Consider the following 27,801-nt stretch of genomic DNA (forward strand, 5'->3'; position numbering starts at 1 on the left):
ATATGTTTAGTTAATGTTATGCACAGTAGTTTTCCCTTTGATTTATCAAATAAACAGTATATTGTCGTCTCCTCAAACCTTTCAGGCTTTTACTCACTGTACGTCGCGTAGGTACTAGACTCCATTGAAAATCGCTTACGCAATACAATTACACATAAGCGCTGACCTTTGGCCGGCGATAATTTCGGCTAGGAACAATATTTTTCCATGGGACCAAATGCAGCTGATAGATATGACTCCGACCTCCGTCCCCGCGCCCCCACCCCCGCCCCCCGCCCCCTTGAACAGACTTCTAAAGCTTTCCAACCTCTCATTTATCCGCAATTATTGTTTAAAATTCTGAGATAATACGATTTTACATTTTGAGTCGTTGTGAAGTGTAAACCCCTAATAAAAACAAACTTGTGTTTTTAAAAGGATATAATAGCTGCGTAGTCATGGCAACCAGCCCACCTCCACTGTGTCGAGACATTTCAGCCATGTCGCTGACGGAGTTCAAAGATGCTTTCGAGCAGGTAGCAATTTTTAGGTAGAAAATACCGTAGCAATTGTTAGGTAGCAAATATTGTAGCAATTGTTTGGTAGCAAATAATGAAGCAATTCTTCTCATATTCAGAAAAATTATCAAGTTTCCTAATTTGACATTGCTGTGGTTTTAAGCTAACAAATGATTTAATAACTGCTTGAGTTGTAATGATAGGGGTGGGCACCAGCCCCTAGTAATGAGAGTACAAATCAGGCAGGCTACAATCCAAAACTAGAAACACGCGTGTCTGACAAGGCTGACACCGATAAAAATGTCGTGAAATACGAGAGAAAAGTTGGTGTCGTTACAAAAACTAAGACTGAGTTGGACGTATTCAATGACAAAATGATCATCCTACCTACTGTACTTTGTCGGATAAACTTAATTTGCGAACATTAAATCGAATTTCGGCCCCTATTGAGCAGGGTCTAGTTATGGATGAAGTAACTGAGTTAGGATTTAGAATGTTGACAGTCGTTGAGGTAACAAGGTATTGGGTTCCTTGAGCTAATTAGTGGCGCATAGTGCGTTGGGGCAGTTTCTTTTGCTCCGTTGTAGTAAAGTTGTTCCCTGTTTGTATAGTACTGTAATAAGGTACCTGCTGTCTGATTTAAGTGAAAATGTCTGGTGATGAGCAAACTGTTCTCAGTAGGACCAAGTCCTTTACTGTCCGTGAGATATTTGACCAAGTAAGAGTTGTACATACACGCAAACGTACACACAAACATACATACATACAGACATACATACATACACAAATTATTGAGGGAGATTAGAGATGTGATCAGAGATAAGGATTTGTTATATCCCGGAAATGTACTTAGATTCTGGCAGTCTGACCAGTACAGAACATTGATTAAGTTATTAATATCAATATTAAGTTATTAATTTCAATATTTCAATATGGTCGGCTGACTGAAAGCTTATGGAATATCAGTATATATCAGTAAATTCATGATTCTCATTTCAGTTCGACACCTCGAGCAAAGGTTCGATCACCACCAACAGTCTGGGTGATGCTTTGGCAGCTTGTGGAGCTAAGGTTCCTGGTTTCAAGGTCAGGGACATCTGTGATAGCTACAAAGATGGCGCCATCAGCTTCGATGAGTTCTGCAAGGTCAGTTATTGAGTTATTTTCTTGTTTTATTTGATTTTGTTATATTTTTGTTTAATATTGTCCTTACAACATTTGTTGTTAAATGTGTTCAGTATTCGTCGTTGAAGCAAATTTCAAAACTGGTCGATTTATTTAGATTCTGAACCAAGTGAAATCGAAAAACACATTCAAAGAGACAATCAAACCGATTGAGCTGAAGAAGAAGGTTAACGTCAACAAGGGATCAGAGAAATCGTCTGAGTGGACTACTCACTCTTACGCAGAAGAGGTAATAATTACACGAATCTTATCTTAACTAGCAAATTATGAAATTTTTCTGATTGCAAAACCGTGCGAAGTATCATTTCTTAACAGATAATTTATATTATGATTGATTGATCATAATGATCGAATAGTTTCCTAATCCCTAATTATAAATATCGATTAAAGCTTGTGATTAAAGCTTATTTGTATGTCAATTTCAGCCTCATGCTTCAGACCATACGGCCAGACAATCAGTAAATAGCTTTTGAGTTAATCCTAGAGAGGATTTGAGCTTTTCACTCTTTCGTTGAATTCTTCTACTTAATCTAGCTCTTCATATAAACTCCATAATTGCAATGCAATATTGGTTTATCTTTAGCTTTGCATGGCTATACGTGACTGCGTTACTCTGCTTTTAGAGGTGCTCGGATGTGTGCGATTTATAATAGTTTGATCTTTACACAGCACTGCTACAGGTTTACCATTTTTGACTGTGACGTCTCTGCAAATTTCTCCATTGTCCACCACAATTACCTTACGTTTAAATAATAGAAGCAAGTCTCTCGACTGAAATCCTTTCCATCTGGTTTACTTTAAATCTACTTAATTTAGTAGAGGTTGAATATTTTATTTATTATATTGGTAATGAAAACCATTACCAAGTTTGAAATAACTCTTCACCAGGAAAAACTGGCCTTTGTTGACTGGATCAACTTCCGTTTGAGCAAAGACGAACTCCTACTGAAGCATGGCAATATCCCCATTGCAGAAGATGGTACCGCTCTCTTTGCAGCTCTTAGGGATGGTATCATCTTGAAGTAAGTGGAATGTGGAGATCAGGATTCAGGGGGCATTTGCCTCTAAATGTTTGGATAATTTTGTTTTCAATCATTTGAGGTGATATAAAACTATGTAGTTTAAACAAATTTTGTGATGCGCTTGCGGTCACTTATCACCTTGAAAACAGTAAGAAGACATTAAGAACTCATATCAACTATCGTTTAAAAGATAAATATAGAACAGTCGCATAATGAATATTATATCTGTCAAGCAAATATGTTTGGCGGAATTCAATTGACATTCTACAGGCAAGTTAAACGTTCAGAACAATAATGCTTTTGACACAACATGTCATGTTATGACGGGCGCTACACAGTCCCTCAATTCAAACTATTGTGTTTCATACCTCCTCACCCCAGCAACTATTTAACCTCACATTTACCTCAGCAAGCTGGTAAACGACTCAGTGGAGGATACAGTTGACGAGAGAGCTCTGAATCTGCCTAATGATGCTGGAAAGTTATCCATTTTCAAGATTCAGGAGAATCAGACTCTTGCCCTCAACTCTTGCGTCGCTATCGGTTGCAACGTGGTCAACATTGGTGCGCAGGATCTCATCGAGGGTAAAGCTCATCTCTGTCTTGGTCTGTTGTGGCAGGTTGGTTATTCGGTCTTCTTAATTAATTATACTGTGTCACGGTTATTTAGTTTAAAAATGAGTCTGGAACCCTCTAAAATAGCTCAACATTTTTCCGCACGGTTAAATTAAATTACACTTTTACTCGATATCGCTTGCCGCACGCTAGTTATTTTCTCTAAGATATGACAAGTATCCTGAAAATTTGTATTGAGTACATGGATAGAGACGTAGGATTGATCAATACAGTTGATACAGTGCTGTGTTGCATTATTTAAAGCTTGGTTTTATGATGCTTTGTTTAAGTATATCATATTATGAACCCAGCAACGGAATTCCCAGAAAGTTTGAGGTACATGTTTATTACCATTGTTTCATTTTTTGAATTTAACGTTTTAAAACTACGTGAAGTTTGCCTAATGTTTAATCGTTTGTAAACTTCACGATCGAAAAATCACGTTGATTTAAACATTGGTGTTGGTCAGGTTATCAGGATTGGACTGATGGCTAAGATCACCCTCAAAGACTGCCCCGGTCTCCGAGCTCTTCTGGACGAGTTCGAAACTCTCGGTTAGTTCACACTCATTATAATGTAACATTTTAGTTGGTTCATGTAAAGTATAAATGTGATTTGTTATTTTAAAAATAACAAATCACATTTTTACTTTACTTGAGTCATGTGTTAATGTATTTACTACAATAACAAATCACATTTATACTTTACTTGAGTCATGTGTTAATGTATTTACTACCATTTCTTATAATATGGTGGAAAATAGACAGAAACACTGAACTACCGACTTTGCTTAAAGTCACGTCCGTCTTGCGTGACTTTGAAAATAGAATATACTACTAGGTATATAATATAGAATATAGGTGTGGCATTAACTTGAGCCGTTTTTCAACATAACATTGTTTGAGTATTAACTCTTAACCATCTGTTACATTAGATCAAGTAGCCCAACTCTGCTACCTACTGTCCACTTCATTATCTATCATATTATTATGATTGACATGTTCAAAATAATGCTACTGAAATCTGCAATGGACCTTGATTAATTCGACTCATTTATTTGGTATGAAGGCCATGTATGGCACATGTGGTGCCGAGCAGTCCATTACGTCATAGGCTCCAGTTAATAGATTACTAAAGATGAATGCTCTGTACATTAATACACCTGTACCTGTGTAAGTGTGTAACACTGTACTTATTGTAATATATTACATATGTAGCGGATCAAGTTACAATAGTAATTACCACCATTATTCCTAGTGTCTTTATTCACTCGAGAGCAAATTCTGATAACGTCACTTCATGAATCTAAACTGATTAATATCATCAATACTTATTGTAGATAACAAAACTTTAATCTGTTCAAACTCGAAATTGCTCTGATTCCTGTCTTCACGCTACTGCACGATTATATGAATTTACTTTGTAGTTTTGTTAATTCAAATTAAATTGTATGTACACAAAACTTACTACCATAATAGTTGAACCGTAAAGATTTTTATTCTTTTATAAAAAAAACAAGCGAGTACCTATGCACAAAAAGTACAGAATTTATGCCCCGAGTTACTCTAACACTCACCATTTACTTTTTACAGCAGAGTGTGTTGGTTTTGGTTTTGGTTTAGGGAGCAAACTTACCACATAGGTCCAGGATCGAAATCAACGTATACAGGGTGGCCCAGAGTAAATGTCCACCTTGTATACCGTATTGGAACGTATACAGGGTGGCATAGAGTAAATGTCCACCCTGTATACCGTATTGGAACGTATACAGGGTGGCATAGAGTAAATGTCCACCCTGTATAATACCGTATTGGAGTTACGATACTTAGAAGATTAGTATGGCTACAGCGTTTTAGTAATGATAGTTAATTTACAATACAAAATACAGAACTTACAATCATAATAGTTGAACGGTAAAGATTTTTCTTCTATAAAAAAGAAACGAGTGTACACAAAAAATTACAGAATTTATGGCCCAGAGTTAGTGTTAACACTCACCATTTACTTTTGTCACAGTGTACATTAGTAATGGTAGTTAATTTACAATCCATTATATAGTACATACCAATAACCTGTACTATAGGTTATTGTCTCCGTTACACAGCTTGACTTGACCACATGGGGCAGCTACAGTCAACTCTATCACAGCCATATTAGCCAACACTTCTCATTACTGATTATCTAGATCTATATTTTCATTAGTTATAACTTAGCTTTTCCAAGAGCTCGAAGTGATCGTCCATAACAATCTCACGTATGTTAAAAATTAGCTGGCAAACCTACACTACCTATACTACTGCACTAACTATACTACTACACTACTTGTTGTGTTTACCTACACGACGTGTATATGTGAGGAAACTTAAGGCCTGAGCCAAGGGGGGGGGGGGGGGGGGGGGTAAATTATAATTTTTCCAGTTTTTCTTTTAAAAAGCGAATCTGAGGTAAAGTTAACCTCATATGTCAAGAACAGAGGCAAATATCAAAATTCTGTACAATAGAATTGTGTGAAACAGTCTAAGGAACACCTGTGCCAAGTTTCAGGTCCTGGGTGCAGGTGTGGCCAGTCTTTTCCAAAAGTTAAGCTCTAACTAAAGTTAAGCTCTAACTAAAAAAGATATTAAGAGTTAAAGTTTTACATGTTATTACAGGTAAACCTCAAATTTTGGCGCGCAATATCTCAGCAACGCAAGGTCAGGTTTTTATGCGTTTTTTTTTCTACTTGTTCATCTCCAGCAGCTCTGATCAAATATGTGAAAACTGCAAAAACGATTTTTACCCCCCCCCCCCCCCCCTCTGGCCTTAACCACTAAAGTTACGCTACACTGATCTTGTAACTCTCGTGGTTAACCCACACAGCTTTATCATAATTAATGTTATACAGTTTATGCAGTATGTACAATAAGTGTGCAATCATGGTTTCCGCGTATGGCTGATTGCCAGGACGCATTGGTCAGGTCAATATACTATAGTCCCTGCTCCTTATAATATTACAATGATCGTATTACAGATAATATCACTGCACATTATAAACGTAGCAAAATGTTTCCTCGCAATGTAACTGAATTGTGCGGTGTTTATACATTCCAGAATGTACATACCAATGTACTCATAACATTGCCTCCCTGAATTTACTTACCAGCTGGCAGCTGCAGAAGGAAATTATTGACTGTTCGTTCCACTGCAATGTCCACTGTACACTGGTCGCTGAATAACAATGATCTAGAGTCTTGTCTGAAATAATAATTTATCGGTATCCACTAAATCCACTCCATTATTTCACGATTAGATGACGTCTTTAAACTGACTGATTCCAGATATAATCGTTATTGGCTAGTCTATACTTGCAGTGAGCGCGGTTTGACACAAACACGTAACTGCTTACTTTATGAAGGAGCACTTAGCTAGCAACTAGATGCTAGGTACGTTCTCATGTGGTAAGGAACCACGCCCTAATTCAAACCCTTGACACGTCCTGCACACGATCAACACTGCTTTTATTGGACATGTGACATCATGCTAAGCTACAAAGGAAGCTGGAGATACGTCAGAACTGGCAAATGATCTATATCTCCCTGTTAATGACTAAACTGCTGACTTTATGAAGGAGCACTGAGTTACTTACTAGCGTGTCAACTATTTAGGATATAACTAGTTTTTAAAGGATAAGTCAGGAGTGTAATGATTGTGTCAACTAGATTAGTATTATATATTATTATATATATACTACTAACTAGCTTTAAAGACAGTGAATATTTCGTTCCGTGGTGTGTTGGGTTTTATTGTTGCCAAATTTGGCGCTTACCTTACCTTGTATTATGTTGTTATTATACTGTCATGACAAAGTGACAACATCATCACACCACATCATCCCTCTTAGTTAAACTACGTTACTATTTTATAAATGTTTACTGTGGAAATGTTGCCTGCCAAAATACGACTAAAAAAACAGAATAGAATTACAATTTATTTGTGTATGTAATCTAACTGAAGTTAAGTTGTGGCAGTCTAACAAAATGAATAAAAACACGAACGACTAAAAAGTAAAAAGGTAAAAGCAGCCAAAATAAGAGACCTATCTAGACGTCTCAATATCCAATCAGATGCTCAGAACCACGCCACTGTCCAATCACAAAGCTGGTTCTAATTTGGTGATAAAACTACAATTTTGACCCGGATATTCCCGTCCCTCTAGTGGAAGAATGAACGATAGTGTAAACTGAAAATGACCTGGAAATAAGGCAAAAGTAAGGGTGAAGTAACTGGGTGTACTATATTTAGAGGTGATATTATATTTCACATTCTATTACACATCATATTTAATGAATCCTAACAAGACCCGTAAGATTGAATTATATTTTATGCTTTCATATATTCTAGACCTACATTGCAGCATGGACTTCTAACACGAGATGTAAACCGTGAACATTACAATTGAACATACTCATTTACTTGTCTCTCACTCTGTTGTGACTATTTATAATAGTGGGACTACTGTTTCTGAAACCCTCAACAGTCAATATAAAGTAGTTTTATAATCAATATAATGTAAAATTTCAGAACAGTTTCTGGCTCTGGGGCCTGAAGAGATTCTACGTCTTGGAAGTAAAATAAACGAGCTGTAAAATGCTAGTTGCTGGCTATGTAGTATAAGAAACGAGCTGTAGAATTTCAGAAGTTTATGGCTATATCCCCTGAAGAGATTCTTTGTTTTGGAAGTAAAATAAACGAGCTGTAAAATGCTAGTTGCTGGCTATGTAGTATAAGAAACGAGCTGTAGAATTTCAGAAGTTTATGGCTATATCCCCTGAAGAGATTCTTTGTTTTGGAAGTAAAATAAACGAGCTGTAAAATGCTAGTTGCTGGCTATGTAGTATAAGAAACGAGCTGTAGAATTTCAGAAGTTTATGGCTATATCCCCTGAAGAGATTCTTTGTTTTGGAAGTAAAATAAACGAGCTGTAAAATGCTAGTTGCTGGCTATGTAGTATAAGAAACGAGCTGTAGAATTTCAGAAGTTTATGGCTATATCCCCTGAAGAGATTCTTTGTTTTGGAAGTAAAATAAACGAGCTGTAAAATGCTAGTTGCTGGCTATGTAGTATAAGAAACGAGCTGTAGAATTTCAGAAGTTTATGGCTATATCCCCTGAAGAGATTCTTTGTTTTGGAAGTAAAATAAACGAGCTGTAAAATGCTAGTTGCTGGCTATGTAGTATAAGAAACGAGCTGTAGAATTTCAGAAGTTTATGGCTATATCCCCTGAAGAGATTCTTTGTTTTGGAAGTAAAATAAACGAGCTGTAAAATGCTAGTTGCTGGCTATGTAGTATAAGAAACGAGCTGTAGAATTTCAGAAGTTTATGGCTATATCCCCTGAAGAGATTCTTTGTTTTGGAAGTAAAATAAACGAGCTGTAAAATGCTAGTTGCTGGCTATGTAGTATAAGAAACGAGCTGTAGAATTTCAGAAGTTTATGGCTATATCCCCTGAAGAGATTCTTTGTTTTGGAAGTAAAATAAACGAGCTGTAAAATGCTAGTTGCTGGCTATGTAGTATAAGAAACGAGCTGTAGAATTTCAGAAGTTTATGGCTATATCCCCTGAAGAGATTCTTTGTTTTGGAAGTAAAATAAACGAGCTGTAAAATGCTAGTTGCTGGCTATGTAGTATAAGAAACGAGCTGTAGAATTTCAGAAGTTTATGGCTATATCCCCTGAAGAGATTCTTTGTTTTGGAAGTAAAATAAACGAGCTGTAAAATGCTAGTTGCTGGCTATGAAGTATAAGAAACGAGCTGTAGAATTTCAGAAGTTTATGGCTATATCCCCTGAAGAGATTCTTTGTTTTGGAAGTAAAATAAACGAGCTGTAAAATGCTAGTTGCTGGCTATGTAGTATAAGAAACGAGCTGTAGAATTTCAGAAGTTTATGGCTATATCCCCTGAAGAGATTCTTTGTTTTGGAAGTAAAATAAACGAGCTGTAAAATGCTAGTTGCTGGCTATGAAGTATAAGAAACGAGCTGTAGAATTTCAGAAGTTTATGGCTATATCCCCTGAAGAGATTCTTTGTTTTGGAAGTAAAATAAACGAGCTGTAAAATTCTAGTTGCTGGCTATGTAGTATAAGAAACGAGCTGTAGAATTTCAGAAGTTTATGGCTATATCCCCTGAAGAGATTCTTTGTTTTGGAAGTAAAATAAACGAGCTGTAAAATGCTAGTTGCTGGCTATGAAGTATAAGAAACGAGCTGTAGAATTTCAGAAGTTTATGGCTATATCCCCTGAAGAGATTCTTTGTTTTGGAAGTAAAATAAACGAGCTGTAAAATGCTAGTTGCTGGCTATGTAGTATAAGAAACGAGCTGTAGAATTTCAGAAGTTTATGGCTATATCCCCTGAAGAGATTCTTTGTTTTGGAAGTAAAATAAACGAGCTGTAAAATGCTAGTTGCTGGCTATGTAGTATAAGAAACGAGCTGTAGAATTTCAGAAGTTTATGGCTATATCCCCTGAAGAGATTCTTTGTTTTGGAAGTAAAATAAACGAGCTGTAAAATGCTAGTTGCTGGCTATGTAGTATAAGAAACGAGCTGTAGAATTTCAGAAGTTTATGGCTATATCCCCTGAAGAGATTCTTTGTTTTGGAAGTATTTTAAGGACGATATGTAAAATTTCAGAACAATTGCTTGCTATGTCCCCCGAAGAGAGACTGTGTTTTAGAGGTATTCTAAACGAGATATAAAATTTCAGAACAATTGCTGGCTATGTCCCCTGAAGAGATACTGTGCAGGTGGGTCAACTATCAACTCAACAAGGTCGGGTGTAAACGAGTCGTCAAGAACTTCACTCATGTAAGTTGAACATTTTATTCACGGTTACGTCACGAATTTGCAATGTTTATCTTGCTTGTTTTGAAACGTTATGAAAATAATCCAACTGTATTCTGTACAGCTATATACTGTATAGTGTATACAACTGATTATTGTTTATTTGGAGTGATTATAAAAACGCTTAGTTTGAGAGGTGTCATTTTGAAAAGTTAGCCTTGTAATTTACACTGTATTACAATCAGGAACTCTAAGTATAAAGCACTGTAGAATTATTGATAAAACCTCTAAATTACACATTACAGCTCACTGTACGAGATGAACCACACTTATCATACGTTACTCAAACCTTGACTTGAGTAAAATGTGAATATTTTACCTGATAATAATAATAATCATGTTAAGGAATTGTAATAGGATTAGTGTCAGTGAGTATAAGGTATGTTAGCTGTGGAGCGTGAACCGGTGAACGGTTACTGGTCGTGTCATAGCCAGACTAATGAATAACTGTCACACCTTCATAAGATTACAGATAAACTGTCATCTTTATTGAGATATTGACAAATGACAATACAAGCTGCTTAGCTAGACACAGATTTTCCATCCTGACTATTTATAAGGTAACAATTTGTAGTGTTATGTTACAAACTGTGGTTAAAATGATGTTAGTTTGATGTTAATCTTAACATTAATTGTTATTCTCTCACAGGATATCAAGGACAGTGAAGTATACGCTCATTTGCTGGTAGCTGTATGTCCTGATGACAACGCCAAGGGACCAATTGGACTGGAGCCTCTCAATGTAAGTAAAATTTGTAATTATTTTAAACTCAGACATAGATTTATTTAAGATTTAAATGGAGAAAACTGCCAAGTTAAAGTTAATTTTATACAGTAAAGAAGGGCTTGGTGATCGCTTGTTGTGCGTTGTATGTAAGACAGCTTAGGTTTCCTGAATACGTTTCCGTTAATTGGTGCACATACTTCAGCTCATACCTCAGCAGTGTGACGAAGTTATTATATTTACCATATTATACTAATGTCTTGCATAAATCATAATAATAGATTTAAAGTTATGTCATATCTTGTCGCCTTCTGTTGATTACTCCTATATTACCTGGACTGTTTATCCCAAAATGGAAACTTGACAAATGACCCTGAGAAGTTTACTCAATACCCAATATATCTATATTTATTTATCTATTTATAGTATTATGGTAAAAATCGAATTATAATCATTAGAGAAAATAAGAGGAATTATAACTGAACGTTACAAGTTAATCGCCTACTACATTACATTGAAGATCGTTACAATAATTAATTGGACAGATTACCAAATTATTCTCTCCCCGTTACTAAATGTTTCCGTTATAAAGTCCCCCACTAATGTCCCACTCTAAATGTGGATAGCTGACATGTAGTCGTATGAAATGATTGATAAAGGAGTATTTTTATTGAGGTTGCGTTAGACGGTTCGGGAGCTCTCAGGAATAAATCAAGAATTACATTAATTACGTGTCGAGTGTGCACAGTGGGGCACAGTTACACGGTTTATCTGTTATTGCTCTAATTTGACTGAGTCTTACACTTTCTACTAATTTTACAGTTTACCATGTGTAGGAGATTTAGACTAACGTCACTTGACAGTTAGATTAGAGCTACCCGAGTTGGGATACAAATTCTGATTGAACAATATATTTTACATATATAATTGTATAGCACGGTGATGTTAATATATATAATGCAACTTACATATAACATGTAATTTTACAGTGATGATGAAAAAGGATTTATAGTTAAATATATATCTTATTCCTTTATATCATGGCAGGTAAGATTGTGACAGTTTTAAATATGGCGGGTTGGTCCAAGAACTGCCAACTTTTAACCACCATAATATTAAGTATTAACTTCTTTTTTAATTATCGTTCATTATTCGCTCCATTATCAGAGTACACTGATCTCGTGGAAAATGGACGTAAGACATTAACTTGACCTTGTAATCTAAGACATGAACTTTTTTACTGCTTGAGACTCTAGTGACTCTATATACTTCTATAACTTTCTAATTTACCTTTATTTTCTACCAGCTCAATTGGAAAGTCTCAAGCACTGTGCACATTTTGCAATATTTATCAAACAATTGCCGTCTTAAAACAAGCAGAGGTAACAATAGATGTTTATTTCTGTGCTGATTGCCGGCCCTGAGAAATATAAATAATCTCGCTTTTCTACACGTGAGATTATAGTAGTGTGATTATAGTGCACTGATTGATGTGACAATATTGTGTCCAAGTGTGACCTGACTTCTTAATGAAGTAATGAAGAATGTGACCAGCGCGTGAGAAATGGCATTTGTATGAAATTTCATGGAAATTTGGTGTACGCTAGAGGTTAATTAAAAATTACTTGGCTGGTAATTTATATAATCTTACTTACTCGCTCTTTTCCACAAAACGATCAATAAGATCGGGAAACCTCTTTAATCTTACCTGCATTATATATACCTGCACTATCTTACCTGCATTTCAATCATATTTCCGTCTCTAATTAGTATCCTGATTTCTGCATATTTTATGGAAATAATAAACAGTTTCTAGTAATTTGTATGAAAGATAACTTTTGCAAACTTCTATTCATTTCAAGAGTAGAGAATATTTCAATCTTCAGATTAAGTTATAGATTTACAGTAAGAGTGACTAGACCTCTTGTATTAAAATACGGACTTTTCAATAAAAAATCCTTGAACTCAGAATCCATACTACTAGACGCGCCCCATTCTTTTCGTATATTATTCTAAAGGGATTTTAGATGATCCATCAATATAGCTAGCTATCTTAGCATAGTTTAATTTACTATCAATAATGAACTTAATTGTGCAGAAAAGCTCTCTCATATTATGAATTAAGTTTAAGATTATACAAAATACACCTATACGTAGTTCCAGTCTGAAATATTTCTGATTTAAAGTAAAATTAGCCATTACATCATGCTTGTGATGATAATATCTTGATACGCTATAAGTTGAATTAGTAAATAGTGAATAGTGAATACACAATGTGTATTCAGTATAACTTCATCTCACGACATCATATCACGTGATCTTCATACTTTTTAATTGGTCCGACTTACATCATTACTGTTTTACTGTACTAGGGATAAACAAGCATATCAATACTAGCTATTCACTTATAATCAAGCACATAAACAATTGGAGGAAAGTCCCATGTTACCAGGACATTACATTGAACAAACCAACGAACAAGAAAACAAACTAAAGTACTCTCTAACCTGGACAGTACTTAGATATCAAATAAAAATGTAACTCTTCTGTATCTCTATAAGATTGCACTGACACAGGTTCAAGATTTGACCAAGCGAGCTGAGATGGTGCTGGATAACGCGGAGATGCTTGACGCACGATCCTTCGTGCGCGCGCACGACATCGTCAACGGTAACCAGAAGCTCAACTTGGCGTTCGTTGCTAACTTGTTCAACATGTACCCTGCTATGGATGATGTAGGCGACTTTGAGATTATAGAGGAGACAAGGGAGGAGAAAAGTAAGTTTTATAATTTAATTATAATTGTCATATTTTAATTGATTGATATGTATAAGGTGAGAAATATAAATTATGAGATGTAATAACTCTGAATAGTACATGATTATTTGGACGAATTTGATACGGCGCTGGGAAAAGAGGGCCGAGAGGAGTTTGGTGAGAATAGTGCTCTTATTGTACTGTGTACCCTACTGTACTGTGTACCCTACTGTACTGTGTACCCTACTGTACTGTGTACCTACTGTACTGTGTACCCTCCTGTCATGTACCTACTGTGTACCCTACTGTACCTTATCATAGTGCCCTGTTATTCAGGATATCATGATTCTAAGCAAAATGTTTCTAGTTTTGTGAAAAGTGCTCATTAGATTTACACCTCGTATCTGAGAGAAACACTGTACGTTTTACATTTGTGAAATAATCTCTCAATAATAGTGACTGTTGCCATGGTTATCGTATCACACATTTGTTTTTTGTTGAGAAAAACTAGCACTTAAAATGCATGTACTGTTGTTCGGTGTTTTGCGTCCGTTCAGTGTTCATGTATTAAGTGGTATAACGTGTTACGACTTTACGAAAATTAACTTGTAAGAGTGTTAATTTAATTGAAGTTGCAAGTTTTGTGATTGGTGAAATTTTAACTCTTAAATTTTCATTTTTGGTAACTTTTTATGAAGTAACTTTTAATAAATAATATAGAAAATATCAGAATGCAACGTTGTTATGTTCAGCGGTATAAATTTCCTAATTTTAAAAGTTTTAACATTTAGATTTACGGTTATAACGGTAAGGATATGGTAATATTTTTCAATTTAATATTAATTTTTCGTCCCAACAATGTAATTTTAACAGTTTGATTAAAGGTAGTGCACTTTTAACATTCACTCTCTAGTAAGGAGACATCATATAATTATAATATTATATGATTCATATTAATTATGCAAGTGTTCAGGGTGCTTTTAAAAGAGGGTTTAAGAACACATTCCTGATGTGAACATTTACATCCAGCATGCTTAATATAAACATCCAGGAATAACTTACATTCAGAATTTTACGTCTAGGAGCGTATTCATAGCACATCCATGATCATGTTCACAGCACTTCAGAAATTGTGAACTGCATGATAATATCCTACAATTTTGAAATGCATTGTTATTTCGTCACAACTATAGCTCTAACAGGGATGTAGAAATTACAAATGTTGGTTTCTACTCTCCCTTTGTGTAAAACCTTGACGCTTCTTTTTTTAAGATTGTATTGAAAATTGTAACAGGGAGGAAGGTCTGTAACATTTAGGAAGTTAATTACAAATCCCCAGTCGCTCTCTGGGAAAATTCAGATGTACAGAAAATTCTAGAAAACACTGCTCCAGTCGTTCTCTGGGAAAATTCAGATGTACTAGGAAAAAGGACTTTGAGTCTCTTCCTTCCTCATTATACTTTTAGATATAAAATAGGATATTTCTTGATTAGCTGCACTGTATGGCGTGGGTACAAACATATTTAAATATTTCAGCAATGAAAAGGTGGATCCAGAGTTTAATATGTGAGCAGATCGAATACTTTGAAGACTCAGATGACGAAGAGGAAGAAGAGGAATTCCAAGATTGCGTGGAATTTTATGAGGCCTCTGAAGGATCAGGCAGAGCCCCTGAGGCAGAGGGAGGAGATAATAATTCAGATAAAAAGGATGGAACTGCTGATGGAAATTCCGTTGAAATTCCCAGTGGGACTTCCACCGGAGGCTCAACAGGAGCCTCTACTGGGACAGCCAATACTAGCTCTGATAGGTCACATGGGGGAGCTGCAGGAGAGGATGCGGCTAAAGATGCGGCTAAAGATGCGGCTAAAACTGGTGGCGGTGAGAAGATGACACTAGATCCTCGAGCATTCTTCAGCAGATTCTACTTTCTCATCTAGCTAGCACGCTTCAACAGATTCTCTCTGACTCAGCCCCAGCCACTTCTTTCTAAATTGACCAGCACACAACAAAGATTAATATATCTACGATCACCTTGATAATCAGCAACTTAGTTGATTTCGTAACATTTGTACTTTTTCTTCACTTCTGATGATTGCAAAGAACTATTTAATGAAGAGCATTTAATTGGTAAATCCCTTAACTAAACCGTCGGTATGTTTCAATATCAGAAAAACATCTGTTTTTAAAATTCCTATTTACTACAACCATGTGGCATGATCTCATTACTCTTGAGGAATTTGAGGAATGTAAGCGAACATTTACATTTAGCATGCTTCATATTTACACTCAGATGTGAGGAGACTAATATTTAATGTGTGTCCCGCAGTGGCGTAACGTTGCCTGTTGGCCCCCGCCCCCCCCCCGCTACTGGTGTCCCGCAGTGGCGTAACGTGCCTGTTGGCGTCCCCCCCCCCCGCTACTGGTGTCCCGCAGTGGCGTAATGTTGCCTGTTTGGCCCCCCCCCCCTACTAGCGCCCCCCCCGCTACTGGTGTCCCGCAGTGGCGTAATGTTGCCTGTTGGCCCCCCCCCCCCTCTACTAAGCGCCCCCCCCCCGCTACTGGTGTCCCGCAGTGGCGTAACGTGCCTGTTGGCGCCCCCCCCCCCCGCTACTGGTGTCCTGCAGTGGCGTAACGTTGCCTGTTGGCGCCCCCCCCCCCCCGCTACTGGTGTCCTGCAGTGGCGTAACGTTGCCTGTTGCCCCCCCCCCCCCGCTACTGGTGTCCTGCAGTGGTGTAACGTTGCCTGTTGGCGCCCCCCCCCCCCGCTACTGGTGTCCCGCAGTGGCGTAACGTTGCCTGTTGCCCCCCCCCCCCCGCTACTGGTGTCCCGCAGTGGCGTAACGTTGCCTGTTGGCGCCCCCCCGGCCCCGCTACTGGTGTCCCGCAGTGGCGTAACGTTGCCTGTTGGCGCCCCCCCCCGCTACTGGTGCCCCCCCCCCCCCCGCTACTGGTGTCCCGCAGTGGCGTAACGTTGCCTGTTGCCCCCCCCCCGCTACTGGTGTCCCGCAGTGGTGTAACGTTGCCTGTTGGCGCCCTCCCCCGCCCCCCCCCCCCCCGCTACTGGTGTCCCGCAGTGGCGTAACGTTGCCTGTTGCCCCCCCCCCGCTACTGGTGTCCCGCAGTGGCGTAACATTCCTATTGCAACTTAATTTGATTAAGCCGGGTTACCATAGAAAAACTGCAGTAATAACCCACTTCTTCTTTTGTGAATGACTAGCTCAGCTATGCTAGAACAAATTCCAGAAAATACCTGTGTTTAGTCTATGAGTTACATAATTGGCCAGCTGCCCAACAGCTACCTATAATAATAACTATCTGTTACGAGCGCCTCCCCATCTTTACCCCTCTCAGAAACTAGTTGCCAGGGTTATTGCGCGGATAAGGTTTCAGATAATGGTAGTCACCAGTTTCAAAGTTGGTAGAATGTAATAAGGTAGAATTAGAACAATTAACCCGCAAACTATCCGGGGGAGCTTTTGTAACAGAATGATTTTGGTGGTGTCTCTTGACAGTGTACCGCTTCATAAACAGCCCAGATTATATTTCTTGTAATTCAAATATTCAACTCATCTTAGTGATAATATCATGATGGGTATATTATTATTATTATTATTTTGATTTACGACTTTCATCTATGAACGATTAGAGCACACCAAAATCTAAATTCCTAAAACTGTTATCACATTTCATATTCTCACCTGTGGTTAACAATAAAACGTGGATACGGTTATATCATATTCAAACTAAACTTTGAGCAGTTATAATGTGTTGAGTGTTAGTGTAGCCCTATGTGTGAGAGGGTACCACAGAAATAGAGTGATACAATTCCAACTCCAGTAATGATTGCATTCCATAACCATTGTACAGGCGCCGACTAATGCTCTGATATTTCCAACAATATTTTAATTACAGCATTTATATGGAGCCAGATGATGATAATGCGTATATTTTCAGCTATGAGGAACTGGATGAACAGTCTTGGGGCTACTCCTCGTGTTAAATATATCTACCTTTTCAGCTATGAGGAACTGGATGAACAGTCTTGGAGCTACTCCTCGTGTTAAATATATCTACTTTTCAGCTATGAGGAACTGGATGAACAGTCTTGGGGCTACTCCTCGTGTTAAATATATCTACTTTTCAGCTATGAGGAACTGGATGAACAGTCTTGGAGCTACTCCTCGTGTTAAATATATCTACTTTTCAGCTATGAGGAACTGGATGAACAGTCTTGGGGCTACTCCTCGTGTTAAATATATCTACTTTTCAGCTATGAGGAACTGGATGAACAGTCTTGGAGCTACTCCTCGTGTTAAATATATCTACTTTTCAGCTATGAGGAACTGGATGAACAGTCTTGGAGCTACTCCTCGTGTTAAATATATCTACCTTTTCAGCTATGAGGAACTGGATGAACAGTCTTGGAGCTACTCCTCGTGTTAAATATATCTACTTTTCAGCTATGAGGAACTGGATGAACAGTCTTGGGGCTACTCCTCGTGTTAAATATATCTACTTTTCAGCTATGAGGAACTGGATGAACAGTCTTGGGGCTACTCCTCGTGTTAAATATATCTACTTTTCAGCTATGAGGAACTGGATGAACAGTCTTGGAGCTACTCCTCGTGTTAAATATATCTACTTTTCAGCTATGAGGAACTGGATGAACAGTCTTGGGGCTACTCCTCGTGTTAAATATATCTACTTTTCAGCTATGAGGAACTGGATGAACAGTCTTGGAGCTACTCCTCGTGTTAAATATATCTACTTTTCAGCTATGAGGAACTGGATGAACAGTCTTGGGGCTACTCCTCGTGTTAAATATATCTACTTTTCAGCTATGAGGAACTGGATGAACAGTCTTGGGGCTACTCCTCGTGTTAAATATATCTACTTTTCAGCTATGAGGAACTGGATGAACAGTCTTGGAGCTACTCCTCGTGTTAAATATATCTACTTTTCAGCTATGAGGAACTGGATGAACAGTCTTGGGGCTACTCCTCGTGTTAAATATATCTACTTTTCAGCTATGAGGAACTGGATGAACAGTCTTGGGGCTACTCCTCGTGTTAAATATATCTACGAAGATCTGAAGGACGGTCTTGCAATCATCCAGGTTTGCAGCAATCTTCTAATGTTTTTCTGTGTAAGGTAGAAGTGGTCTCTATTATTCTGGTTTATATTTGCCGATAACCTAATTCTTTTGGCTGAAGAAGCTAAATTGGTAGATTGATCGGTGAACCCTAACCAAGTTCTCAAGGATCAACCCTCTCATTTATCTTAGTCCTTACGCTAATTTAACCCCCCCCCCCCCCCCCCCCCACCTTAACCTTTACCACGAGCTGAGCGATTAGCCAAACGTAGACTGAGGACTCCATACCAGGCTTTACAGCCTTTAGCTCTATGTCTAACCCCAGTCCCTAACTGCAACCCTACCGGCCTAACGTATACTCTTGCGTGTTTCCTTACCCAAGCAAGACAGGTAGCATACCCAACGAGCCTAACTGTTACCACATTCCACTCCCTGTTTTCATTGCATGACCTCTAAAAGCATTTGTTCTGCGGAACGACGGAAGTCGATTATCTCAAGATCCTATTGAGTACTGTATGTGATTTTCTTGAAACTTTCCGGATAGCAAGACAGGTACTGCAAGAGTAACATACTGTGACAGTTAGAATATAAATTTTATGTGCCAAATTGAGATATCGATTCAAACACAAGAATAACTTTATGTTAGTGAATTGTATGGATCAATATCTCGAATTTGGCACATAGAAATTTATCAAAATTTGCATGGTATGTCCATCTTACCATCTGGAAAGTTTCAAGAAAATCGTATATTCAAATTTGGATAAAATCCACCGTGTTCCGTAGAATTCACTAATTTGTTTTATACCCAAACAATTGTATTCAGATCTAGAAACAATCTTAAAACGTTTTTTGTTAAGTAACATTAAATGTACTGCTAAAAACCTTGACTTTCGGCCTTGCAATTTGAAACAGTTTTGTCGAAAGTTCATTTTCTATGAGTCCCTTTGTAGATGTTCTCCGTGTATACTGAATACGTAGCGCGCGGTGACATAAAATCTCCAAAAGGACTTCGCGCACTCTTGTTTAGCAGCTACATTAACATAGAGCGCGTCAGTCCGTGCTCGGTCGCACAGAAGCACGTGCGAAGATTGAGTAGATTCATATCTTGTAGATCGATCTCTCGATTCTAACTATTTAGCCGCAGGTGCATAGGCATTGACAAGCAACACAACTGATTTATCTCAAGCTTCACGACTTAAATTTTCAGCTGTTCGACAAGATACAGAACGGATGTGTTAACTGGAAAAAGGTAAACACGCCTCCTTTCAAAGCTCTTGGTGGTGCCATGAAACAGATAGAGAATTGTAACTACGCCATTGACCTTGGACACAACTTGGGCTTCGTTCTTGTCGGTAGGTTCCTCGGTCAGAATTTCGATAACTTGGTGTATCCAGTATCGAATCGTAATATTTATTTCAATCAAAGTGTGCTATTCAATAAATTGCTCTTTACTGGGCCGCGCTCAGCCTGTCATTCCGCCGAATCTCTATTCGGTTGTTTTATGAACATAATAGCCTGAGGTCCCCAGGTAAATTGCTCTATGATATTTTATATTGAATATCGTAATGATTCTAGAATGGTAAGTCAAAAGGAATTGCAAACCAATTTTACTGAGCTACGACTAACACACAACTGAAATTTAAGAAAATGAATATGTCCATTGCGTTCAGGAATTGACGGTAAGAACTTGCACGACGGAGACAAACTGACTCTGGGACTTGTCTGGCAGATGATGAGACATTACACTCTAGCTATGTTGACACACGACGGCAAGATCATGAAAGATAACGAAATCATCAAGTGGTGTAACAAGTAAGTTGATGATCATAAATCTTTTCGGCATATTCACCCGTTATTAGTGAATAATTAGCAGCGAGTAAAAGAATCGAATGTCATACAAATACAATGTTGCAAATTTGATTAAAAACTAATAATAATATTCAAAGCGACTGAAACTGGCTAAACCCATCCTAATTAAAACATATTGGTCACACTTTAAAAGCGAATACTCATAATTTGTAACTAAATTTGATCACAGCAAGCTGGAGAGCGCTGGCAAGACCACAAACTTTAAGTCTTTCAAGGACTCTTCTCTGGGAACCTCTCGTCCTATTGTTGACCTGATAGATGCTATCAGTCCTGGTTACATCAACTACGATCTCGTCACAGCTGCCGAAACAGACGATGTTAGTTCTCATTTGTTTAATTGTTAAGTTTTACTTGGAGAATCGCTGTTTGCAGTATGTACAAACATTACTAATATTTGATGACTAATATTTCGTTTAAGTATGCTAGGTAATGTTAAACCATGTTTTTATTTCCAGGATAAGTTCCTGAATGCTCGATATGCTATCACCATGGCCAGAAAGATCGGCGCAAGAATATTCGCTCTGCCAGAGGACATCACGGAGGTAATTTATGGAAATCAATTAATCTCTAATTAATTTTAATTACTTTAACCTCGACTTCTTATTTTGAAAAGAATCACTGCTTAGTGTTTATCGGGGTCAACAGAATATCTCATTATGGCTACAAATACCACATGTATTCAAACTCAAAATGGCCAAAAAGGATTAAAATTGTGTGGGGGGGGGGGGGGGAATCGGAAAAAACCTACATTTTAATATACTTTAATATACCTACAATTAGTAGATTTATATTCTTCCGTTTTTCGTTAAGATTTACAAGATAAGCCAATTGTTAGTCCCCTGAACTCATACTTCATATATTTTAGCCCATAAATTGGTCAAATATCAATATCTTTGAACAAGACTAACTTTACATGAAAGGTAAATCTAATCTATACATTAGAGGCCTTTAAAGAAATTAAGCGGCCAAATTTTGAATCGAGATAAGATAGGTATATTAAAGTATGTTAAAGTATATTAAAGTATATCCCCGGGTCAAAATTGGAAAAAAACCTACATTTTAATATACTTTAATATGGTTGCCCCCCCCCCCCCCCAATTCGTGATCATTGCTGATTGTCTTGAGCAATTCTAAATCACAATAGCCCCCACCCCCAACCATATATGTTATTGTCTAATATAAATATTATTCCAGGTCAACCCGAAGATGATAATGACAGTATTCGCCTGTCTTATGAGTGTAGGATTTGCTAAGGACAGGAAATAAACTCTACATTATATTAGACGTTTCTTACTCTTCTAGCCTCACCTGGTGTTTTTCCGTTTTTAACAGCTTAATCATTATTTCCACTCATTTGAGATGCGGGCAACTTTTTGGTTAACAATGATAATTTAACGATGAAGAATTTTTGCACATATATTTGAGAGTGGAGCTGCTGTGCCAATAGCAGGTTTCGAGGTCGGTACAAAGAAAAATAATTAACATTTTTGGCAACTGTGTTTTATATATATTACGAAATAATTGCTATTTCTTGATTTCTCCTTTTTTATGTTGTATAACTATGATGTATTAAATACACGATAATGTTACTTGATACAATTCTTGGTTTCAGTCCATCTTTTGGTATGGTAATGTTGGTAATTTGCATGACTCTGGAATCTGTGATATAAAAAGAAATAAAAAACGTCGTTCTCAATATTTTGTTATCAAATCATAATAAATAAAAAATATACTATCCCGAGTGAAAAGTTCATTAATCGTAACCTTAGAATAGAAGACGAAAATTGAAAAATAAGAACTTAATTTATACTAAAGCAAGTCCACTTATTGCTTCTTTGGAGGCACTGGTACAGGTCTGACTTGTTTGTAGCTTTTCAGAGCCTCAGCATACCACTTCAACTCCTTAGCTTGCTTGACCATGTTGGCCTTCACTCTGTCGTCTGTTAAGTTGCCTTCTTCATCAAACATTGAGCCTACCGACATGACGGTACACGACGCTGGTACCGGTACCATTCCCAGTTCTGTCACGTGAGCTTTCAGGTTTATCTGAATCCGGCATCCTCCAAAAGGACCCACACTGTACGTTAACAGAGCTGAGGAAAGTTTTGATTACAGATGCTATTAGTTATTTATAAAATATATAGAAAATGCTAGATTTATTTTAATTTGAACACCTGATTTTGCTTGATCAGGGGTAAATTTGGTACCATTAGAGTGATGACTGATGACTTACCAACAGGTCTGTCCTTGTAAGCAGCAGGCGGGTAGTGGTCGAGCATGTTAGTGAGGGCGGGGGGCAGGGCTGAGTTGTACTCAGCAGAACAAATTATAAAACTGTCAGCTTCCTCCAGCTCTTTCTTCTTGTCGTGCATCCATTGTGGAAAACCGGACTGAAATTGAAATTGATATCTAAGTGTATGTTAAGTGATAGTTCAGTCAGATGCAAAACTCCGGACTTTTCATAAAAAGATTAGATGGTGTAAGTAAATCGACCAATTGATGCTAATTTGCTAAAATAATAAAACTTCTGAAAACTGAATTGTATAGAAAATATTTCTTACTGCATCTGGAACAAGATGCAGAGGCTGTTCTAGGATTGTGTAGGGACTATCTTTGGGGTCCCACAGTGACACTTCAAGACCTTCTTCCTCCAGAATCTCCTTCATTGCTTTTCCTACCCTGTAGGGTATTAAAGTATTAACATGAAATTATTGGTATTGAATTTAACAGCTAAAGGTTTTACCTGCCTTCTGTTTTCTCGGCCATCACTGTTTTTCACTCAAGAACTCTGCGCGCAAACTTTGATATTTCGCAACCGGCTAATCATATTCATAGACCATTTTAAAACCTGTTTTTTCTGGATATATTTACTGGGCGGCGCTCATTCTCAGCCTGTCATTCCGCCGTATCTCTATTCTGTTTATGAACATGATAGCCTGGGGTCCCCAGGTAAGGATATATGAGCATATCACTCGACATAAACAACATAAACAAACTCTTGTGATTTTTCGTTTGACAATTGACTGGTTTAGATGTTAGAACTAAAAACCGAAATAAATAGATCCTTGGCTTTTGGTAGAACCAATGTTTTCTAGTCTTGGTAGTGGTACAACAAAATTTTTGCCCCTCAATCTTTACCTGTCGCCCCATGATCCCTCGCCTGTGAAACTAGCACCTTTCCTACAGGATGAAAGGAACAGGATCGTCTTTAGCTTATCAGCCATCTTTTATCTGTGTATTAGAAAAAGTTTATTAATAAACATTCTAGCAATCATTTTACCTTTTCAACAAAGCTGCAACAAATCTGAACCAATCATAACAACAAATCAATACTGCAGCAGTGCAGCAGCAAAGTTAGATCTTGAAAGGCTGAGCCGTGAGCGTTAGTTGTAGTTCTAGTTTTTAACATTGTATGTTCAGTACACAGTAAGGAGCATCACGGCTCTCGACAGGCAAAATGAAACAAGGCAAAATGAAACAAGGCAAAATGAAACAAGGCAAATGACTTGAAAACTAAATGAAAATGAGTGTCAAAACGTGTACTAAATTAAAATACTAAACACTAACAACAAACACAAAATGTAAAGCAACAGAGTGCTAACTGGGAGGTATTAACCAAATGATTATGCTAATTTTCATAATTATAACTATGAATTAAACAGGAATTAAACTTGAAATGACCAAGGAGAACACTAACGAACTTGTCTTGGTAATACAACAATTCATAAAGATGATCACAACTGTACAAAATCGACAGAAAGCTATAAAAAATGAGATCTTAAAAATTAACCGCGTTACACTTCACACTTACAACTTTACATTTACAATTCACGAAAGAGAAACAAAATCAAATATATAATAATTTAAATGTGTAAAACTGATTTAACGGAGGGGCCGGGGGTTTAAAAATTGTCTAAAAAGTGATTACGTAGTATGTGAACGACCCCATAATAGTTTTGTCATTCGTCTAGTGAGGAGTATTTCACCAGTATTCAACTATTAAAACCCTACACTAGAGTCAGTAAAACAAACGTTAAACTACAGAGAGAGCAATGTGAGTGTGTGTGTAAAGTGTAAACGGATCTATGTTTAACATTCCTGACCAGCATAGCTTTATATTTGAATGTACAACTGCACAGAGGCGGCTCTGCAATTCTACATACATAAAGTCACACACACACACTGCATTGACAGTTGATACACGTTGTAGGTCCCGGCGTGCACGAGATCAGAGAGGCCTACAAGTACAACTTGTAGTAAACACTGCACAGTCACTTACATGATCTCCAATCTCAGTCACACACAGCATTTATTTCGAAGAAAATGTAAATAATTGAATCAGATTAAGTGCGGTTTAAGCTGAATAAACGATAAAGTAGAGTTATGTCATCTCGTTTAACTTTTAAAACTGAAACTAGTTTTTGAATACTGACTTTAAAATCAAATTAAAAGGGTAGGAATAATTACCCGCTGAGTCAAAACCCGCATTAGGTGACCCAATAGTATCTTAAACAATAATCTCATAATCAGTTCTTTCTCGTGGATAATTAAGTCATTATTAGCCATTAGGCACCACATTCCATGGTCATAAGGTCTAAACAGTGAACACCGACTATTACACCTCATCACTCCCGTCTTGAACCGCTTTTCATTTTTATTTAAATCGTTATATTACAAACAGACAGACAGACAGACAGAAAACACAAATTCTGGGATTATTAAGGTGATTATTAGTGTAATTTTGGAAAATTGAAGCTTCGCCACTTTGGTCGTCATAAGCATAATAATATTAATATATTATTATTAGGCGCTCAAATTCCTACATGTTTAATATAAGTTCAATTGTTCATTTGAGAAAACTTTATAAATAGGAATGAATCCAAAGTGAAATGAGCCACATCTGAAAGAATTTTCAGTTTTAAGAATTTTGAGTTTAATGAGATAGCCATAATGTTGCCAAATGTGATCCTTTGTTCCTCTATTTTTGAAGTTTCTGACTGTTTGATTTGACCTTAAAATTCTCCAAACTGAAAACTTAACTTAATCTCCCTGCTAAGTGTTCTCGTTCATCTCGTTGGACTGTTCTCTAGTTTCCTTTGCACCCGTGCGATATTCTTCCCAGACAGTACAGATTTTGGTAATCGTACGAGTGTTCTTTACCAAGGTACGATCAGTTTCTAGCTTTTTTAACAAAAAGTCTTATTATCCTATGATCAAGTTTACAGAAAGAACTCGTTAGCCTTGTCCATGTCTTCAGAAATTAATGCTATGTCGTCTGCAAAGTCATGAAAAGAGAGTCTGGACTTAGATGGCCCACAGAACGATAGCATGAGGATTCTCTGCCTGCCTCTGGGGTACAGCGCCGGAGTTATCTGTTTGGAGATGATGGAGGTGAGTGGCAAGTGAAATGAAGGGGAATGGGATTTAGTACCAAATGGATGATAACCAGAAATAATGAGTTACTAGACAACATGAGAGTAGTGAGTATAGTCCTTTTGTGTCTAGGTCATTCCAGTCTGGTCCAGTTCCTCAGGTACGATTAGGCGTTTAGTGTGAAGTTGAATATAGTGGTGATGTAACTCGTTTGAACTTCTTTGCACTGTGCTCTGTTTCAGTCGCCCTGATCCATATACTGCAGCAGTAGGTTACATCACGTGGGGCTGACATGTGAAGGATGCCGTAGCTTTTGTGGTTATATTGATAATATGTTCGTTGAACTTACGTATGCTGTCCAAGGTCACTTCTAGAAATTAAGCTGATTTGGACAGACTTACAGTAGTGTTGCCCACTATTATATGTCTTAGAGTATACTTTCTATTCCAGGTGAACATGACCAATGACTATCTGAGTTTTAAGGGCGCTGATAGATAGTTCTTTGGTTTTGCACCATTTCTCTATCGTGTTGATACAAGTTTTGGATGTTCTGTTCCAGAAGATATCTGAATCATTCCCTTCCGCTTGAGAGGCCAGATCATCTGCAAAATCTTGCAGGTAATCTGTTATGTCTTTCGCAGTATAGGCAAGAATATCATCGAGTTGTAGGTTCCATAGGAATGGGGAGAGTATGCCTCATTGTCGGGTCCAGCAGCCTTCAAAGTCATACGCGTGTGTATATACGAGTAGTATAAATAATAATAAAACATCATCTTAGTGTTTTAGTTTGATAGTTGGTGACAAAGTGAGAGTTTTATTGTTTTACTATAAATATAACATTATGCTCATAATATATATTAACATTTTTGCACCTTTTATTGGAATAAAAAGCTTTTAGTTGTTGAAGTCATGAAAATCGTAGATAAAATAGTCATATGCTTTTTCGCACCTCTTTACAAATATTTCCTATAAATGCCTAATTGAAAACTATCACTATCAGTCATACTGTCAAACCGCAAAAAATCGTTCGAGATGAAATTATTTTATGCTGCTTGTATCTTTCATCGCATATGGTTGATGATATTGATAATTCAGTTTGGTTCTATGGGTACGGCTAAAACGAACAATGAATATTACCACAATAGTAAGTACAACTACAATAGTTCAATAACTACCCATTTTTTCATATCTGGTACAGTTGAACATTTTTTACTTTATTTTAATCAAAAACAGTACAAAATATAACTTCAAGTTGGAAATAAACTCAAAATTGTGCTAATTTTCAATTTTGTTGGTTTTTATTTCATCGCACAGTCAGAACATGGGAGATATAGGCAAACATACACTATGAAGATTACAGTATAAAAAGTATGCTGGGCTGATAAACGGCTGGAATACCCAAAAATGTTTTTAGAGTCCACCGAACGTTCAAGTGGACGGGATTATACAAAAATCGGCCTTTTTTTAAAAAAAGCGACCTAAAATTCGGGGAAATGCAGCCTCTTTTCGACTAAAAATGTTTTTAAAGACTTTTATAGAAGTTCAAGTCATATATATGTTATTTTGATACCTTAAAAACTTCATATGTATATGTAAAATCGTAGCATATAGGCATAGCTTAGTTTCGTAATGCTATAAATTTTAGATTTTGTTGAATCAAAAAGCTTTTAGCTTTTGAACTCTCAGTCATGAAAATCGAAGAAATGTCCTTTCAATGTAAACAATTGGGGTGTAAAAATGGCAAATGGTAAAATGGGTTTTAGCCGTTGAAATCATGAAAATCGA

The 27,801-nt window shown here is 37.2% G+C and overlaps 2 protein-coding genes across 3 annotated transcripts in view; one reads left to right on the forward strand and one right to left on the reverse strand.

Annotated features, from left to right (window-relative positions):
- Positions 1-22,242, forward strand: part of LOC134819697 (fimbrin-like) — a 65,094-nt gene extending 42,852 nt beyond the window's left edge. The window contains exons 3-17 of one of the 2 annotated variants that reach the window (XM_063829780.1): positions 1,497-1,643; positions 1,780-1,911; positions 2,108-2,140; positions 2,571-2,704; positions 3,114-3,324; positions 3,789-3,873; positions 10,062-10,162; positions 10,848-10,940; positions 13,499-13,700; positions 18,710-18,798; positions 19,982-20,126; positions 20,445-20,586; positions 20,813-20,960; positions 21,099-21,185; positions 21,838-22,242. In XM_063829780.1, coding sequence (XP_063685850.1) covers positions 1,497-1,643; positions 1,780-1,911; positions 2,108-2,140; positions 2,571-2,704; positions 3,114-3,324; positions 3,789-3,873; positions 10,062-10,162; positions 10,848-10,940; positions 13,499-13,700; positions 18,710-18,798; positions 19,982-20,126; positions 20,445-20,586; positions 20,813-20,960; positions 21,099-21,185; positions 21,838-21,909 — 1,821 coding nt within the window. In that variant the 3' untranslated portion in view covers positions 21,910-22,242. Of the gene's footprint in view, positions 1-975; positions 1,216-1,496; positions 1,644-1,779; positions 1,912-2,107; positions 2,141-2,570; positions 2,705-3,113; positions 3,325-3,788; positions 3,874-10,061; positions 10,163-10,847; positions 10,941-13,498; positions 13,701-18,709; positions 18,799-19,981; positions 20,127-20,444; positions 20,587-20,812; positions 20,961-21,098; positions 21,186-21,837 lie in introns of those variants that run through there. The other variant, XM_063829781.1, reaches the window with a different exon arrangement.
- On the reverse strand, positions 22,193-23,870 carry LOC134819699 (quinone reductase-like). Its single transcript, XM_063829786.1, has 4 exons — positions 23,782-23,870; positions 23,205-23,322; positions 22,877-23,033; positions 22,193-22,736 (listed from the first exon to the last, which is right to left on the reverse strand). The coding sequence occupies exons 1-4, from the start codon at positions 23,865-23,867 to the stop codon at positions 22,468-22,470; spliced, it is 630 nt and encodes a 209-aa protein (XP_063685856.1). The 5' UTR covers positions 23,868-23,870; the 3' UTR covers positions 22,193-22,467.
- Positions 23,871-27,801: the final 3,931 nt, after the last annotated feature.

This window comes from Bolinopsis microptera, chromosome 8 (assembly GCF_026151205.1).
Source record: "Bolinopsis microptera isolate Bmic1 chromosome 8, MBARI_Bmic_1.0, whole genome shotgun sequence".
Lineage (NCBI taxonomy): Eukaryota > Metazoa > Ctenophora > Tentaculata > Lobata > Bolinopsidae > Bolinopsis > Bolinopsis microptera.

Bases quoted from the DNA above. Each gene is read 5' to 3' on its own strand.
- LOC134819699 (XM_063829786.1), bottom strand. From the start codon at position 23,867: ATGGCTGATAAGCTAAAGACGATCCTGTTCCTTTCATCCTGTAGGAAA. The intron at 23,034-23,204 runs GTAAGAAATATT...TTTCAATTTCAG, and splicing joins TGCATCTTGTTCCAGATGCA to TCCGGTTTTCCACAATGGAT. The intron at 22,737-22,876 runs GTAAGTCATCAG...AACTTTCCTCAG, and splicing joins TTACAAGGACAGACCTGTTG to CTCTGTTAACGTACAGTGTG.